This window comes from Grampus griseus (genome assembly GCF_964374135.1).
Source record: "Grampus griseus genome assembly, chromosome: 5".
NCBI lineage: Eukaryota > Metazoa > Chordata > Mammalia > Artiodactyla > Delphinidae > Grampus > Grampus griseus.
In genome coordinates, this window is record NC_138998.1 from 66,619,789 (window position 1) to 66,637,057 (window position 17,269).

The 17,269-nt window shown below is 37.1% G+C and overlaps 1 protein-coding gene across 1 annotated transcript; it reads right to left on the reverse strand.

Annotated features, from left to right (window-relative positions):
- Positions 1–3,706: 3,706 nt before the first annotated feature.
- On the reverse strand, positions 3,707–15,786 carry TMEM207 (transmembrane protein 207; the record flags this gene model as incomplete). Its single annotated transcript, XM_082654715.1, has 5 exons — positions 3,707–3,846; positions 6,718–6,860; positions 7,902–7,946; positions 13,819–13,856; positions 15,712–15,786. The coding sequence occupies 5 exons, from the start codon at positions 15,784–15,786 to the stop codon at positions 3,707–3,709; spliced, it is 441 nt and encodes a 146-aa protein (XP_082510841.1).
- Positions 15,787–17,269: the final 1,483 nt, after the last annotated feature.

Below are 17,269 nucleotides of genomic sequence, written 5' to 3' on the forward strand. Positions count from 1 at the left end.
GTCAACCCTACCCAACCGCTTACAGCCTATACTCCACACTTCTTCCGCAGCCCCCAAATGTAAACCAACCAACCACACACCAAGCATGAACTTTGGTTAGACTTGCACTGGCACATAAAATGCAAGTCACTTAAAAATGAATTCTGACGGCTTCAACCCTGACTTTCACTAATGTCTTCATCAAACTCCAGCTGCTGAATCACTAGCCCTGTTTCCAGATGTGCTTATACTTTTCTATGTGTTAATTATAACTGCTGCCTGTTCTGTAACTGGAATGAATTTTAACATACATAGCTTATAGGATATGACCAAAATCTCTTTCGTTAGAGTTACATATTTGAAATAAATGTAATTATAACCCACATACTCTGATGTTAATTTCTATAACCACTTTTGAAGATAAAAGATCATAGTGAAAAAATACTTGCGGCAGGAATTAAAAGATCAAAATAGTCTCTAGTTTTGTCTCACACTACTTAGCTATGTACCTTGAGTAGTCAATTATATTTCCAAAGCCCATTTTTCTCATCTATTAAATGAAGGCAGTGTTTTGTGCTTTTTTAAAACAGAATTTTGCTGAGATTTTCAATTATAAAAGTAATGTACACATGTTATTGAGTAATTAGAAAAATCCAAAAAAGTGAATAAAAAATAAAATCACCCATAGCTCCACCACCTAAAGACACTTATGTTTAACTTTTTCCCTTGTGATATGATTTCCTCTGTTTGTTTGCAACTGCAAAGTATAAATCTGCCAAACCTTTATTTATTTAACTTCATTTTTATTAAAATAACACTTGCATTTAGTTCTAAAAGTCAAATAGTACTATAGGCTCATGATGAAAATCAACACATCTCTGCTCTACCTGTTCCCACACAGCATTATCTCCAAATACTATTTCTTGAGGAAATAATTTTCAACTCTTTGGCATTTTGTTTCAGATATTTATGATATTTCCACATGATGTACTTTACTACTATTTCTTGATTTTTTTAAAAATTTAGATATTATTCATTGATTCCACACAATCTGAGATTAGGATTTACTTTCTAACCCTAACCCTCATTCAAACTTTCCTCCTCTGCCTACACTGTCAATATGAATAACCCTCATTTTATAATTCAACATCAACTATTTACATTATTCACAACTTAACCATTTGGGTGGTTAATCCAACTTTTGTTTTTCATAGATTTATAATCACCTTGTTTTTTCAGTTTCTTCACTTTCCATTTACCAATCGTTAGTTTATCACCACCTTTTCATTACAGATTTTTTCCTTAATCTTACCTCTTATTCTCCTATAGCTATTCACTGTCATGTTCTGATTGGAACTGGCTCTTCTCTGGGCGGCTTCAATGCTATCTTCCTGTAGGTGAAGTTCATCATCATTCCCCAAATTCTCTTCACCTCTCTTGCCTCTAACTCTTGGGCATTTCTGCATTGGTACAGCAGGAATTTGCTTGATTATTCTCAGTTTCTTTCCATAGGTCCTTTAGCATAGCGGAGAAACTTGAAACCCCAGTCAGTTATGATTTATCTATCTTTACCTATCTTAGACATCTTTCCATGTACTAAAACTTGTTGCTAATTTTCTTCATCATCTTCTTGCCACTCTCTTTGTTCTTGTGAATTAAAAAGCCCTTTTACTCCTTTACTATAATCTTCATGGGTTTAAGAAGAGAATGGATATGTTCAATCTACCATGTATAACTTAAAGTTATACAGCATTGTCAGTTGTCCCTGGCTCTTAGTCACAGTCACTTTGGTAAGGCTTCATTCCCGTCAAATTCCCATCCAGTTATTTTTGGAACTTTTGAGAACTAGTGAGCTTTACTTATAAAATTGTTTGAATACATACTAAGTCCCAGGCTGCTTTAGGGGCTTGGGATATAAATTAGTGTATAATACAAAGATCCCTCCTTCATGGATTTATGTTCTAGCAAGGGAAGGCTGACAGCAGATTATAAAGCGAATTTTACTATGCAGTATAGTAGAAGATGATAAGTAGAAGACAATAGATGTTATGGGAAAAGGAGTAGTGTACCTGAGACAAGGAGGTGAAAGTGCTAGGGTTGGGAGAAATTGCAATTTAAAGTAGGGTAATCAGGGCAGACCTCACTGAAAAAGTGACTTTCAAACAAAGACTTACAGGAGGTGAAGGCGTGAAGCAATGTTGATATCCGGGAGAAGAGTTTTGCAGGCAAAAGGAACAGAAAGCGCTAAGGCTGGAAAGGTCAAATGGGGGTTGGGTACAGCCTGGCAGGTTTGAGGGCAGGGTTCCTGGAGCAAATGAGTAAGGGTGAGAGTCACTAGAAGGGAGAACTGCGAGGCATAGGGATCCTCTAGGGCCATGTGTCAAGGACTTTTGTCATTTTCTGAGTGAGATATGTTGTCATGGAGTTTAGTTAAGGAACATGATCCTCCTTATGCTATAAGAATCCTACTCTAGTTACTGTGTTGGAAATAGAATATAGGACGGCAAAGCTGGGAGCAAACAGACCCGTTTAGATGTTATTACAGTAATCCAGGGAAGAACTGACAGTACACGGCTCACACCAGAGATGGCGTAAGAAATGTTTAGAATCTAGAACTATTCTGAAGGTAGAGCCAAGCTAAGGCATTTCCTGATGTAGGAAGTCACATAAACGGAAAACTCAAGGCTCAAGTTATTTGGTCTGAGCACCTGGAAGCTTGCTATTACCATCAATTAAGATAGGGAAGGTTTGGATAAACATGTTTGGGAAGATATTAGGAGATAAGCTTGGTCAAAGTTAAATTTGAAAGGTATATTAGACTAACAAGTGAAGATGTCAACCATTCTGTTCAACAAAGACCATATGGCGTCTGCCACAGATGTCTTTTCCTGGACCCTTTGCTCATGGCCACTGCAAAAATGTCACTTGATGATATCTCACTGCTACTTCTGTAGTTAGAGTCCTCAATGGGAATACTGATATCTATGCCAAGCGTTCTTACCATGGTTTGCTAAGAAATGCCAAGTCTTGAGGCACTGGTCTTGGGCTCTGGAGTCTGCACTCACTCATATAAAATGGGAGCCTCTGCTTCTCCACACTGTGGGATTACATGTGCCTCACAGCTTAAGTAGTCTCCTTCAGCTTCAATCAACACTTTCTCCCTTCTCAGGCTGTGACGTACAACTCTTTGAACTTTTAATCTTCCTCTTCATTCATCCTTCACCCTTCAACTCCAAATTGTCCTTCTTCCTATTCTCTCCCCTCACCTTAATTCAAATATTCTCTTTCTGGTTCTGGGTCTGGACATGTATGCATCTCTATTTGGGTCACTGTTAAATTATGATAATTTTATTGACTCCATACTAGGGAAGAGGTCAAATTAAAATAGAGATTGAGGCAGAAAAATTTGTGATGTGTACAACAGCAAAATCCTAAACTTAATGGAAGCCACTCCTTGAGTTAAGTACTGCCTATTTGAGTACATGGAGAAACTTGATTAGGAGCATAAAAGTATAAAGCAGCAGTGACATACCAAGAGTCCACTAATTTACTACGGTAACATCTCCATGCTCCAAATTCTTTTCCTACATTCATGCTTTTGTCTATTTGTCCTTTTTAGACTACATTAATTGATCCCTAGGAATTCCCACTAAATGAAAGAACTGTTCTTAAATTTTATGTTTTGGAATTAAAAATATTTCTAAGAGTTTCAATTAATCATCCAGATCTAAAATCGGCTTGATTTTAGAATTTTTTCATATGGAGGTGGGGGGCCTAAAGCACCAAAACATGGAACATGATACAATTCAGGATTTTGAGTTTGAAGGTGCATTCCAATTCCAGTTGGATTCACAGCTGCTTCTGTCCCTGGAAAGAGAAAGGTGGAGATATAATCTTTCTAGTCAGCATAAAACAGAAGCACATGAACTGCCTAATAAAATCTGGCATTTCTTGGATCACTGGAGCAACAGAAAATTGTTTGTTCCCTTGAGAAAAAATTTACAACCATATCACTCTCTGCCACGATAGTTTAGTCATTACACCAAGAAAATTTGCTCTCATGAACCGATTAGACCATCATTGACTAAGCCATAAAGAAGCACCTACAACTTAACAGCTGAAACCAGAAGAAATATCCCTTTTGGAAGATCAGAAGACAAGATTCCTGTAAACACTAATGGCATTTTAGCTAATGCTTCCATCATGAGATATGCAAATATCACTAGAAACATTAAAGTATTACCTCTGAACTTCATTATTTTATATGTATGCTCTGTAAACTGCAACTCACACAATTAATTAATTTCAACATCTCTATGATGAATAGTAAAAATATCAAGTTGTGAAGTTTTCAATTAAAGTATACACATGCAATAAACGAAAGGCATTCTCAAATTTTAAATTTTGAAATCAAAGCTCTTGACTTTAGATTATGCACACTACAAGCCATTATATATCAAAAAACAAACATTTTCTTCCTGAAACTGATCACCTTGAGAGATCATGCACTTATTCCAATAGTTCTTTGGTAAGTCTTCTATTAGTATTGGCTTGAAAGACTGTTTTTGAGTCACACAGGAAATCAACAGTAATATTTTATAGCCATTTCTCTCTTTATATTTTTTCTTTTATTCACAGGGGTCTTTACCTTTCTGGGAATGATTTGGCTTCTTCTTCCCAAAACAATAATAACAACCATAAATTCACCTTTAAAAAAGAAACTACACCCTTAAACTAAATCTGGCCCTTTGACTGTTTTTGTATATTAAATTGAAATAGCACAAACATGTCCATTCATTTGCATATTGTCTCTTGCTGCTTTTTCTACTATAATTGCAGAAGTGAGTCATCTCCACACGCTTGCAAAGTCAAACATATTTTGGCCTTTAATATAAAAAATGTGCTGATCTCTTTCTTAAAGGATTAAGATCCAATACCATTGAGAAGATTCCAAAGAACATGCCACAATTATCAAAATGATTCCACGAGTAGTTACATATCAGGCAATAGCTGCTTCACTGGAATCCATAGGTAGATTACTCAAAATTATTACTTTGGAGTGCATTCTATTTATTTCAAATCATGAATTTCCATAATATAATAATTCAAATATTATTATAATATGTGAAGGGTGGGGCCATATTTAGAATATAAGTCTCACCTCCTGGTTCAACAGTTTTCTTAAGGGGTTATTTATTTAATTGAATAATCTACTCCTAGGTTATTACACAATATTTTTACACCTCAGTTTGCTGCTGTGCCATTAAAATCTAGTGATGGTATCTACATCTATAAAAACAAGGTTAAATGAATGTAAAGTGCTTAAAACAAAGCCTGACACACATTAAAATTGATTGTCACTATTATTAGTAGTGATAATAGTATTAGTATTATTACTATATAGCAAGAACTGTACTATGCTAAGAGTATGATGCATTTTCTTTTATTTACAATAGTAGTTCCCATCTTAATGGTTATCCTATCTTAATGGTTAAATAATGATTAAATAATGGTTAAATAATGATTTAATCATTATCCTTACTAATGTTACAACACAGATGGGCTTCCCTGGTGGTGCAGTGGTTGAGAGTCCACCTGCCGATGCAGGGGACACGGGTTCATGCCCCGGTCCAGGAAGATCCCACATGCCGCGGAGCGGCTGGGCCCGTGAGCCATGGCTGCTAAGCCTGCGCGTCCAGAGCCTGTGCTCCGCAACGGGAGAGGCCGCAACCGTGAGAGGCCCGCGTACCGCAAAAAAAAAAAAAAAAAAAAAAAAAAAGTACTGAATTTTGATATTAAAACTTTTTAGTTTATTTTTACCCCACTTCCTATTTAGCTGTTAGTTTTTCCAGGACATGTCCTGCTCTGTTGAAAATCTTATGCTGATCCAAATTTCTGAAGGGCAGCTGTTAATCTCTACCAAGCACTCTTGAGGCAACTGTAGTATATAGTGCAGTGCCTTAACAGGAAAGTTTCATAACAGATGGTCTCTGGATGAGGACACTGCTTAACATGAAGAAATAAACTATCAATTGTCACTTCCCAGAAATCAGAAAATTGTCATTTTTCTATTTACAGCTGAGGCTAGCAATTACACATAACTCAAGACCATACTTTCCTCCTTTTCATACCTCTTAATGCAGACTGGAAAATAATAGGAAAGGCATGGTTTGGGGGGTGGGGTTTGGGAGCAGACAAGATCAGGATGCTGCCGATATGTCTGGGGAGAAAGGACATGAGTATTGACACTCGTCTGTCCAATTCCAGTATTTCAGGCTCTGCAGTGGCAGCAGACAATGTGTAAATTGTTGTTCAACATTACTGCAGGTAAGTGAGTCATGGAGAACTTTGTAAATGAGACTATGAACACGGGGTAGGATAGATGGATATTAAAATCCCAGAGATGCTCTTCTGTACCCTAAACCTTACCATTTACTTGGAGTGTCCAGCCCTGTGTATCTTTTCCCTTCTGCTTGTTGACTGAATGACGTGTTTAGGTTCTATCCCCATACTCAACTCTGAGTCACTTCCCCAGGACACATTTTTTTTTTTCTTTTGGGGTCTTTTTCTTCTGAAGTTTTCTCATTCAGACTCTCTCCCCAGTGCATGCCTTTGAGTCTTCAATAAACCATGTCTCATTCTATGTTTACAAATCTGCTTTTCACAGATTAGATTTTCAACCCACACAAAACTATAATGTTTCCAGAGAGGAAGTCTAGAAGTGTGTAGACAGCTTACCATAAACAGGGTCCAAGTCTCCAACAGCAAAAACAGCCATTGTGCGTCTTCGGGGACCATTTTGGAGTTTCCTCAGCCAGCACTGGAGGCAGAAGAGCACTGCTCCACAGAGAAGAGCCACCAGGAAAATCAGCAGCAAGAACCTTATGCCAGAAGAAGAAAGGGAGGAGTGAGGTGGAGCATTCTGGGAAGTTAAGAGCTCCTGCTACTTCCCGGAAAGGGGTAAAAACTCAACAAGACTGGATACAAGCAATCTGGGAGGCCAAATTCCTTAAGCAATCCCCCACCACCACTCATACATTTTCACTGACTCTGGAATGTTCACTGAGCTTACAGGGGGTCAGTCTTGCCAGGTAATCTTAACTGTTTTCTCTTTAGAAATTGGACAGTGGTTCAAAAGAGCAGCATCTTGATTCCTTAACTCATTCATCCATTATTCCTTCCATTCAGCCATCCATTCATTCATTCAACTAGTACCTTAAGTGACCAAATAGATTTTAGATGTTGGAGCTGGGGATTCACAGGTTGACAAGACAGGGTCTCTGTCTTTGAGAAGCTAACCATCTAATTGAGAGAACTGGTAATGTTTAGTTTTGAAAATACAGAAGCCAAGATTTAGGAAGTTATAACAATCCTTTTTTGTCATATTCTGAATGGCTTTTAGGGTCAGAACTAAAATCAGTGGAGGAGTCATTTTGGGAGATTTCAAGATAAAGAACAATGATTTCACCTTTAAAAATATCCAACTTGGGAATAAATTATTATTCTTAAAAATAGTAAGTTCCCGGGCTTCCCTGGTGGCGCAGTGGTTGAGAGCCCGCCTGCCGATGCAGGGGACACGGGTTTGTGCCCCAGTCCGGGAAGATCCCACATGCCGCGGAGCGGCTGGGCCCGTGAGCCACGGCCGCTGGGCCTGCGTGTCCGAAGCCTGTGCTCCGCAACGGGAGAGGCCACAACAGTGCGAGGCCCGCGTACCGCAAAAGAAAAAGAAAAAGTAAGTTCCCTGTCATAGGAAGTGTTTAAGTAAACACTGGCCAACAACCTGAAAGTGATGTTTCTGTTGATCCACATGGTCCCTAAAGTTTTCTTATGCTCTATGATTTCATATTCTATCTCAATTATTTAGGAAAAGGAGTGTCATACACCACTAAAGGTTTTATAACACAAATTGAGGGTGTCCTTACCAGATATACCAGCCATTTGTGTACTGATCTTTATAGTTTGTGCACCTGGTAATAAAGGAAGAGCAGTTAGTGCTGGACCTCTAGAGGGACAAGGATTATTCTTCTGGACCGTAGTATTTGTTCTGACCACACTTATTTCCTCAACAATCACCTATCCACTGCACCCCCCATAATTACACAAATGTTTACTGGATGTCCACTTCATTTAAGGCACTGAGAATACAGGTAAATGTGAAACTGTCAGATATGTAAGCAGATAATTGCACTGTAATAGGCTTGATTCTAGAGTTATGAATACTGTTGTGCATTGAGAAGGTAGTGACTATCTTTTCAGGGCTAACATGTCGTAGGTGTTAGGCATTAGGCAGATAACCATTGCAGTATTCTGTTTATTCAGAGACCTAGAGTTTTTCAAAATGCGAATTCTCCAGGGAAATTTCATAATCTCTATTATCCTTTAATATCTTGGTAAGGAAGATATTACTAAACCAGGCCTGTAGACTGGTTGGAGAAAAAAATTAGAATAAAAGTAAAATGGGTGTGTGTGGTCACACATACCATTTACCAAGAAGTTAGAAGTTGATCTTCCATTAGGATGGTTAAACCATTTTTGTATCTAGGCACAACTCAGTCATTCCTGGGTTTAGGTTAAAAAGATGACACAAAAACAAAGTTCACAGTGTAATTTTCAGGAGGTTTAACTCCCCAGGGATAGACACTCAAGTGCTATTCATTCCAGAGTCCCTCACTATATCAGACACGGGCACTAAATGTATGTCTGCTGATGGACTTTTTTCACACCTTAGTGTATGGGCCGCTGTTAAAGTATTCTAGCATTAAATAGTGGAAAACCGTTCATCACAGCCTGATAAACTTCTGAGATAGAGCTGTACTTAATCATGTCTTCTTCGGCCATTGTTAAAATAATACTTAGTACTTTTCAGCTTGAAAGCATTTTTAAATGTCAGCTAATTTATTGCTCTCAGCATCTCTAAGGAAGCAGTGTGTCATGTTTATTATTATACTAGTCAGAAATGACTTTTTAACATATGTGAAGTATCAACTTGAAAATTTTACCACAAACATTTAAGACAAACGTCAGTCACCCAGACGACAAGACTTTTTTGTGTGTGTGCACCTAGAGGGTTTAGCCAAGTATATAGGTACAAATGGCAGGGGGGAAAATGGCAGCTGAAGTATAAATTTCAAAAACATCCTAAAACAAATGATCATCAATAAAGGATTATAAAGATAATTAATGGAACATCCTTATAAAGGAATATTATCCATTTATCAAAGAGAATTTATATTTATAATTAAACAGAATAATACAGAGAACTCAATTCTACTTTGTATATTTTCTTCTATGTAAATACAATGATTTCACTACATAGGTATTATACAGTTAGTATGTGTACATATATACCAAATTACTAACAATGCTTGCTTCTCCTGAAGATGGTATTGTGAGGCACTTTATATTTTCAGTATTTCTATATTCTTTGAATTTTTATAACGTACATACATCACTTTTGTAGTCATAAAATTTTTACATAGTATATTATAAATACAAAAAATCTTTAAAATGTAGTATCCCACTTTAAAGATGTATGTAGAGAAATACTCCTGGTGTCCTGGCTCAATAAAACAGCTCAAGGTTCTTGGTTTTGAGTCTTGAAATCTAAGCTTATGACCAGAAAAAAGTATGGATTGCTTTATCTTCCTCCATACATAAATCTCTGCTTCTCTCCTTTACATTTAAAAATAGACCATATACTTATTAAAATGTCAATTCTAAATATTAACTACCTTATGTCATTTCTTTTTGACACTCAGTAAGTGTCAATTATTGAGTGGCTCTTATTGAGCCACTCAATATTTTTTTCAAGTGCTAACAATTATCCAAACTTATTTACTTTACTTCCTTTTTCTGACCCTGTGCACACACTGGTGAAGTTACTGATATGCAATAAAATGGCCAGGAAGCAGTTAGCTGGGGAAATGCAAAGTGGTCATACAACTTCACAACTGCAGGCTCCTTTAGGATCATTTATTTCACCTTTAGGATTTTGCACACTGTGTCTACTCACAGTGGGAAGGGAAATGGGAGGTCACTACCTGACCAAAGAACTTAAACTAGAATAGAGGTCTTCTGACTCCATGTGCCTCCTTCTTCACCATTGTTTCCATGTCTTTTACAAGTTCAATTTTTAAACAGAAATTTTTTGAGTTCTTAAAAAAAATTAAAAGTGTCTGAACAATATCAGTATTTTAAATATTTAAATTTTAGGTGCAAGATCTTCAGTGTAGAAAAAGTTATTTACTCAGAGATTTACTTATGCTTGATCAAATTGGGATGGGGATGCCAAAAAGATAAAAAAGAAATCCAGGAGAAGTGAGAGCTGACTATAACGTTTAAGGAAGACATTTCCAATAATCAGAGCTCTCTAGAAGTAGGTGTCGAAGGAGATAATTTCCGTCCCTTCCAGAACAACCAGTGCCCTACTTTGATGTATGGAGATAATTCCTGCTCTATAGGGATGGTTAAACTAGTTGATCTTAATTGTTTTTTCTCAGTGCTGAGAATCTGTGGACCTAAGATTAACTGCAAATTCATTACTTGGATAAATAGAAGAAGAGTGCAAAGTTGTTTCATTGGCTCCTCTACTAGAATTATCCATAATTTCCTGTGCTGGGCATTCTTCTAAACCAGTTGTATAACTTCATGTGAATTAACTCACTTTCAAACTTAAAATGCTATAAAGTGGGGTCACACTATTATAATCCTTACTTTACAGTTGAGACAATTCAGTCATAAAGAGATTAAGTAACTTGTTCATGATAAGATGGCGGAAGTGGCAGAGGCAGGCTTTAAACCCAAATGGTCTGGCTGTGGAGTTCATGTCTCTTACCACTATGCAGCATTGTAACTGGGGAGAGTAAAATTCATCTCTAGCCTCATATTACTATGTGGACTACTGTCTGAATGGATTCAATATTCTGTGTTCCAAAATGCTTTAAGAAAATATTAAAAATACAAAAAAAAATTAGAAATGAGAGCACAGAGTAGCAGACAAAGAGAATAAGCCAAAAGTGAGATCAGTTTGTAAACTGAATGTAGTAAATCTAAGCTTTCTAGCAATTAATAGGATGAAAGAAAGAACTGGTTATATAGTATCCTCTAAAATGAACAAAAACAGGCAGCATTATTCACCAAATGCACAACTATTCCAGCTATAGAAATGAGAGACAAATTCAAACTATGGGGCTTCATAAAGAGGCTGTCTTTAACAACAGGAACAATGTTTCCCACAGTACTCTTAGAATAAATGCAATAATAAATTTCATGGATCCTTTCTGTAAAAATTACTCTTAACAGAAGCCGGAATGCAATTCAGCTACAATAATTTGGGGGAGGGACAGGTGTCAAATCATATCATCCAGAGACCAGTGGCCTGACCTAATTAATCTGGGGTGGGTAAATTGTACAGTACCCAAAAGGATGGTTGGATTGTGTACCCCTAGGTATTTCACCAGGTGTGTAATTTTATCTAAATATTGGACATGCAGTGTGGATTTGTAGTGAAAATCCCAGGCTCAGGAATCAGTCATAGGCCCAGATGCAAGCTCTGCCTTTTACTTGTTTACTCTTGAACAAAATACTTAACTTCCCCAAGCCAGGTAATATGGTAGACTATCATCAGCAATGTATTAATGCAATTAATTTACAGAATCCCACATGTGTATGATTTTATTTATGTTTTGTAAGATACCCTATTTATGTACATACATGTACATCAGTGTATGTGGTTATTTCTGGGGAAGGGAAAAGATTAAAGGTGTAATTTTTCAGAGGGACTCTGACGTGTTTGATTTCATACACTAAATTACTTATAATATCTAAATTATACACAAAAAGTCTAGCAATGCATTGTTTATACTAAAAATGCAGTTATAAAAATAAATTGATTGGCAGCCGCATAGCACAGGGAGATCAGCTCCGTGCTTTGTGACCACCTAGAGGGGTGGGATAGGGAGGGCGGGAGGGAGACGCAAGAGGGAGGAGGTATGGGGATATATGTATATGAATAGCTGATTCACTTTGTTATACAGCAGAAACTAACACACCATTGTAAAGCAATTATACTCCAAAAAAGATGTTAAAATAAATAAATAAATAAATAAATTGATCGGGTTAGAGCAGAAAAAAATTAGTCTTGTGCTGGAAAGAAAATGTAAATAGAACTAATAATAGATCCCACAAACACCTTCCTGTGTTGGCAAAATATTTGAAATATTGTGTCTACCTTCAATACATTTACTTACCTTATGCGAACTCTCCACAAAATCAGCCACTTTCTTGCCTTTTCTGTCTTAATTTTCTGTTAATTTGCATTATATTTGAGGTGGTTTCTTGTTTTTATTCAAAAGCCATGATATTAAATAATGACTAATATAACAGACATTTACATGCAAAATGATGTAGCCAAAAAGTTTGTACCTAAGTACTAATTTAAGTCCTGCAATTAATTTGTTATTCTCTTTGGGCCTCAATTTCTTCACCCAAAAAAAAGGCCAGTAGCCTCAGTGACTCTAAAGTTAGCTTATAAAGTTCCTCAATACCATATTCTCCTGTCATGTTGATTGGGGAATTAGATTCAACATTTCTGATCCTTTCCAATTATGAATTTCTTTATTCTATTATTCTGGGTCAAAGGCAGAAGACGAAAGGGCAAGATGAGACAGTCATGAGGTCCAAAGTTAGGTAAGTCCACCAATAGTCAAAAGTCCATTATGTCACCAACACCAGAAGACAGAGAAAAAAGCAAGTCCAAAATCAAGGCAAAGAAACAGCAATGGAGAGCCATGCAGTAGCTGAAAGAGTGGCACACATTTAATAAGCAGATGATCAATAATGGGAGGATCCATCAGAAATAGGTGAAGGATTCCAGGGCCAAGGAAAGCAGCCCACCCAGCATGGCCTCATAATCTGGAGACAATGCCCGGAGACCCCGGCCTTGAGGGTAACAGTCAATGATAAAAACAGCTAGCTGGCAGTGAGGGCTGCTCCCAGGAGAAGATAGGGCTTGGCAGAAGTGCTTTCTGACACTTGCACAAAGTCTCAGTACATTACAGTTATCGTTAATCATCAGCAGCTCTATTAATGGCACCTTCTCCCCATCTCCCGAATAGAATTCTGAGAAGAATTAAGCCTACAGTACGAAAAGTGAGAAAATAGTGTCAATTATTCACATAACATATCAAAAGCACTTTGAAAGGTACACATAATACAGGTTAGATCTTTGGTAGTTTGCTTATATTTGAAACCAGATTACCCAGAAAACTGTCTCCCATCATCCCTGTGAGTTACACAGGTGGATGGAGTCATAGAGGAAGCCATGATTCTTTCATGAACTTAAAGGACACTTAAAACTTCAAGTGTGGAGAATGCAGTGAGCAAAAATACCTAGAAATCAACTAGGTCCCTTATTTATTTAACAAAGTTGATCACAATGAAAGTGCATTTTTCTGCTTTTAGAAAAATTGAGCCATTTACATTTAAAAGCAATTTACGGGCTTCCCTGGTGGCGCAGTGGTTGAGAGTCCGCCTGCCAATGCAGGGGACACGAGTTCGTGCCCCGGTCCGGGAAGATCCCACATGCCGCGGAGCGGCTGGGCCCGTGAGCCATGGCCTCTGAGCCTGCGCTCCGCAACGGGAGAGGCCACAACAGAGAGAGGCCCGCATACCGCAAAAAAAAAAAAAAAAAAAAAAAGCAATTTACTTTTTATTTTTCTTGCATGATTATAATGATCGTTTGAAACTCAGTTGGGGCTTCTCAAATGACTTGAGACATTTTTATTCTTTGAATTTTGAAAATGCTGAATAGAACCATAGAGCCTCTTGCTATTTACTTACATTTCATTTTCTTCACATGGTGAGTCCGATAGCACCAACTGAAACACATGTTTAGAACAATGAAATCCAAACATTTCATGTCTAATCCTTTAATACAGTGCCTAGAGACAATGTGTGTTGATATCATTTTGCTTGTTTTTCTGTTTTAATTAAAAGCTCCGCAGCAGAGTCTATTGGTGCAAAGAATTGTAATTGAAAAAAATCTCTGGGTAGATTCGCCAGCTCAGCAGTGACAGGAGATATATACTGGGAGCCAGATTCCTATCCTACACACCGCCATAGGTGGGTGTGAAAACACTTTGTTTTTTCTATAGGCAGATTTTGCTTTATCTAAAGAGCTTTTGTGCACCTTGCATTTTTCTTTGTTTTCACATTTTAGCTAGAGGAAGGAGTTTCATTACTTGTGAATATTATTTTCACGCAAAGGAATCAAGTTCCCTACATGAAAACTGAAGTACATTCCCTTAGCATTAGTGGATATTAAATACATGAACGAAGGAGGGAGTGATTTTAACCTGCTCTCAGGCTAAGGTCAACCTAAGATCCATTGACATTCCTGTTGAGATTTACATTTTTCTCTTTATCAAAGAAGAGGGGAAAACTAATAACCTTGATTGCTTTATTTTAAAAGACCCAAACCGTAAGTATTCTAACACAATTTTCTTATCCTCTGTATCGAGCCTTATAGGTTACAATAACTCATGTCACAGAGGAAAGAAAGCACTCCTGTCTAGAGGACTTGCTTATAGGTTTGTCTTTCTCTTGAACTGAGACCATTTTCATGTACAATGAGAAAAATTGTTGAATATTATTTATATGTAGCCCTAAACATTGTGTTGATGAGGTCTGTGAAGTATTTATTTTCCTGGACCCTACATACAAATATCAATACAAGTAAGAAGTTACAAAATTTAAAATCATAGACTTGGAAATTTTGTGTGAGATACGTTTTCTTTCCCTTAATCCCAAACTCATCTTCCTCAGCACCTCATATTTATTCCACCAAGTTTGTCTGGGCAAAGAGATTTGTGGAGTTGCAGATGGAGTCATGAATTGGCCATCAGAGAGCGTGGTAATGAACAATTTATAAGCACAGAAAATGAGTTGCACTCTCTTTTGCTAGAATGCTGCAAATAGACTTGCATACTAACTGAGAGGAAAATGAACGTTCAAATTTTGTCCATAAAGAAAGTTTATTTATGAGCAGATGAAATCATTTAGGATCCAGCTTAACAGATAAACAAATAAAGCCAGCATTTCACTTTCAAGTCACTTCCTTGAAACCCTAGCAAGAAGTACACAGTGTTACATTATTACCACCTCACTTCCAATGTCAGACTTTGCAGTTATCAAGAAATGGGGAGTGAAGTCTTAATATATTTCATACCTAAATATTTCAGATACACTGCATTCAAGAAACACAGATACAGAAATGCAGGGATAAGTCAGAATGAGATACTAGAGCAGAGGAATCAAAATAGACTCTAAGATGGTTCTGTCTGCACTGTTCAGCACTGAAAAACTGTTGAGCCTCAAGTATGGCTTTGGGCAACAGTAAACATACCTTAAATTAATCCTGCCACAGCATTTTATGTCAATAACACTTCTGATTTTTAAAAATTTTACAGCATAACAAAGTTAAAAAAATATTAATCACATCATATTTCAATAGCAATAGAACTAAATAAAGAAGACATAGGACTAAGGTCATAAACCATTTTGTTATCTGTATGTTTAACCAATATATATAATGCCCTAAGATTCTGGTAACACATTCTTAAAGGAAATCTTCTAACTGTCGGAGTCACTGTTACCCAAACCACAAATCTATAACAAATCAGATCCTTAGAGTAGTAGCTTTGAAAATCTTTTCCCAGAAAGAGAGATGGTTACCTGGAATAGTGGCAAACACAAGATTCCTGTTTTTGAGACCATCGAAGTGACACATAGAAGTCTGGATCTCGACATAACTTAAAGGACAAGAGGCTCAAAGATAGTGGTTTGCTGTCTGTGTTTATCTCCGTCTTTCTCAGAACGTGTTAGCTTCTCTATAAGTTCTGCTTCATGCCAGGGCACTCATTAATGCTGGCTCCTTGTGACTGGTAAAGTGCCTGCCAGGAGCTGGAATTTTAGGTGCAAGCTCACAGGTACTGAAAGTTCAAGGATTTCAGTTTAAGCTCAGAACACTGATAATGTTTCTCAAACCCTTAAAAGCCAGGGTAATACATGCTGACCTGCAAAACTAGCTGGCTGCTGAAATAACTTACAACATTCAAGTGCATGTTTTTATTCCAGGGTACTTCTGGGTTGTTTGTTTGTTTGTTTTGTAGATTTTTTTTTGGAAAATTTATGTTTCCTTCCCTTTGTTGGTCCTCTTTGCTCTTCTTTTCCAAAACATCATTTTCAGTCCCAGGTGTAACCCAACCTTGGACATAAAGCTTTCCCCTGTCTCATAATAATTGCAGCTTACTTTTAAACAGAGTATATTTCAATATATATATAAATGAAAGAACTCCAATACAACTGCCAACAAAAAAGTTACCAAAAATGTCAAAGGAAGTTCTGAAAAAGAACAACTAAAGAGGCACTAAACTACTATATATTAAGACATTATAAAAGCATAAAAATTGGTACTGACACATGTAAACAAAAAGATAGATGGAACAGAATAGAGTTCAGAAATAAATTAAAATACACATAGAGATTTATTTCAACTACCATTTTATTTTTTTAACATCTTTATTGGAGTATAATTGCTTTACAATGGTGTGTTAGTTTCTGCTGTAAAACAAAATGAATCAGCTATATGTATACATATATCCCCATATCCCCTCCCTCTTGTGTCTCCATCCCACCCTCACTATCCCACCCCTCTAGGTGGTCACAAAGCACTAAGCTGATCTCCCTGTGCTATGTGCTGCTTCCCACTAGCTACCTATTTTACATTTGGTAGTGTATGTATGTCAATGCTACTTTCTCACTTCGTCCCATCTTACCCTTCCCCCTCCCCATGTCCTCAAGTCCATTCTCTACATCTGCATCTTTATTCCTGTCCTAACCCTAGGTTCTTCAGACCATTTTTGTTTTTTTTTAGATTCCATGTATATGTGTTAGCATATGGTATTTGTTTTTCTCTTTCTGACTTGCTTCACTCTGAATGACAGTCTCTAGGTCCATCCACCTCAATACAGGTAAATCAATTTCATTTCTTTTTATGGCTGAGTAATATTCCATTTTATATATGTGCCATGTCTTCTTTATCCATTCATCTGTTGTTGGACACTTACGTTGCTTCCATGTCCTGGCTATTTTATATAGAGCTGCAATGAACATTGTGGTACATGTATCTTTTTGAATTATGGTTTTCTCAGGTACATATACCCAGTAGTGGGATTTCTGGGTCATATGGTAGTTCTATTTTTAGTTTTTAAGGAACCTCCATACTGTTCTC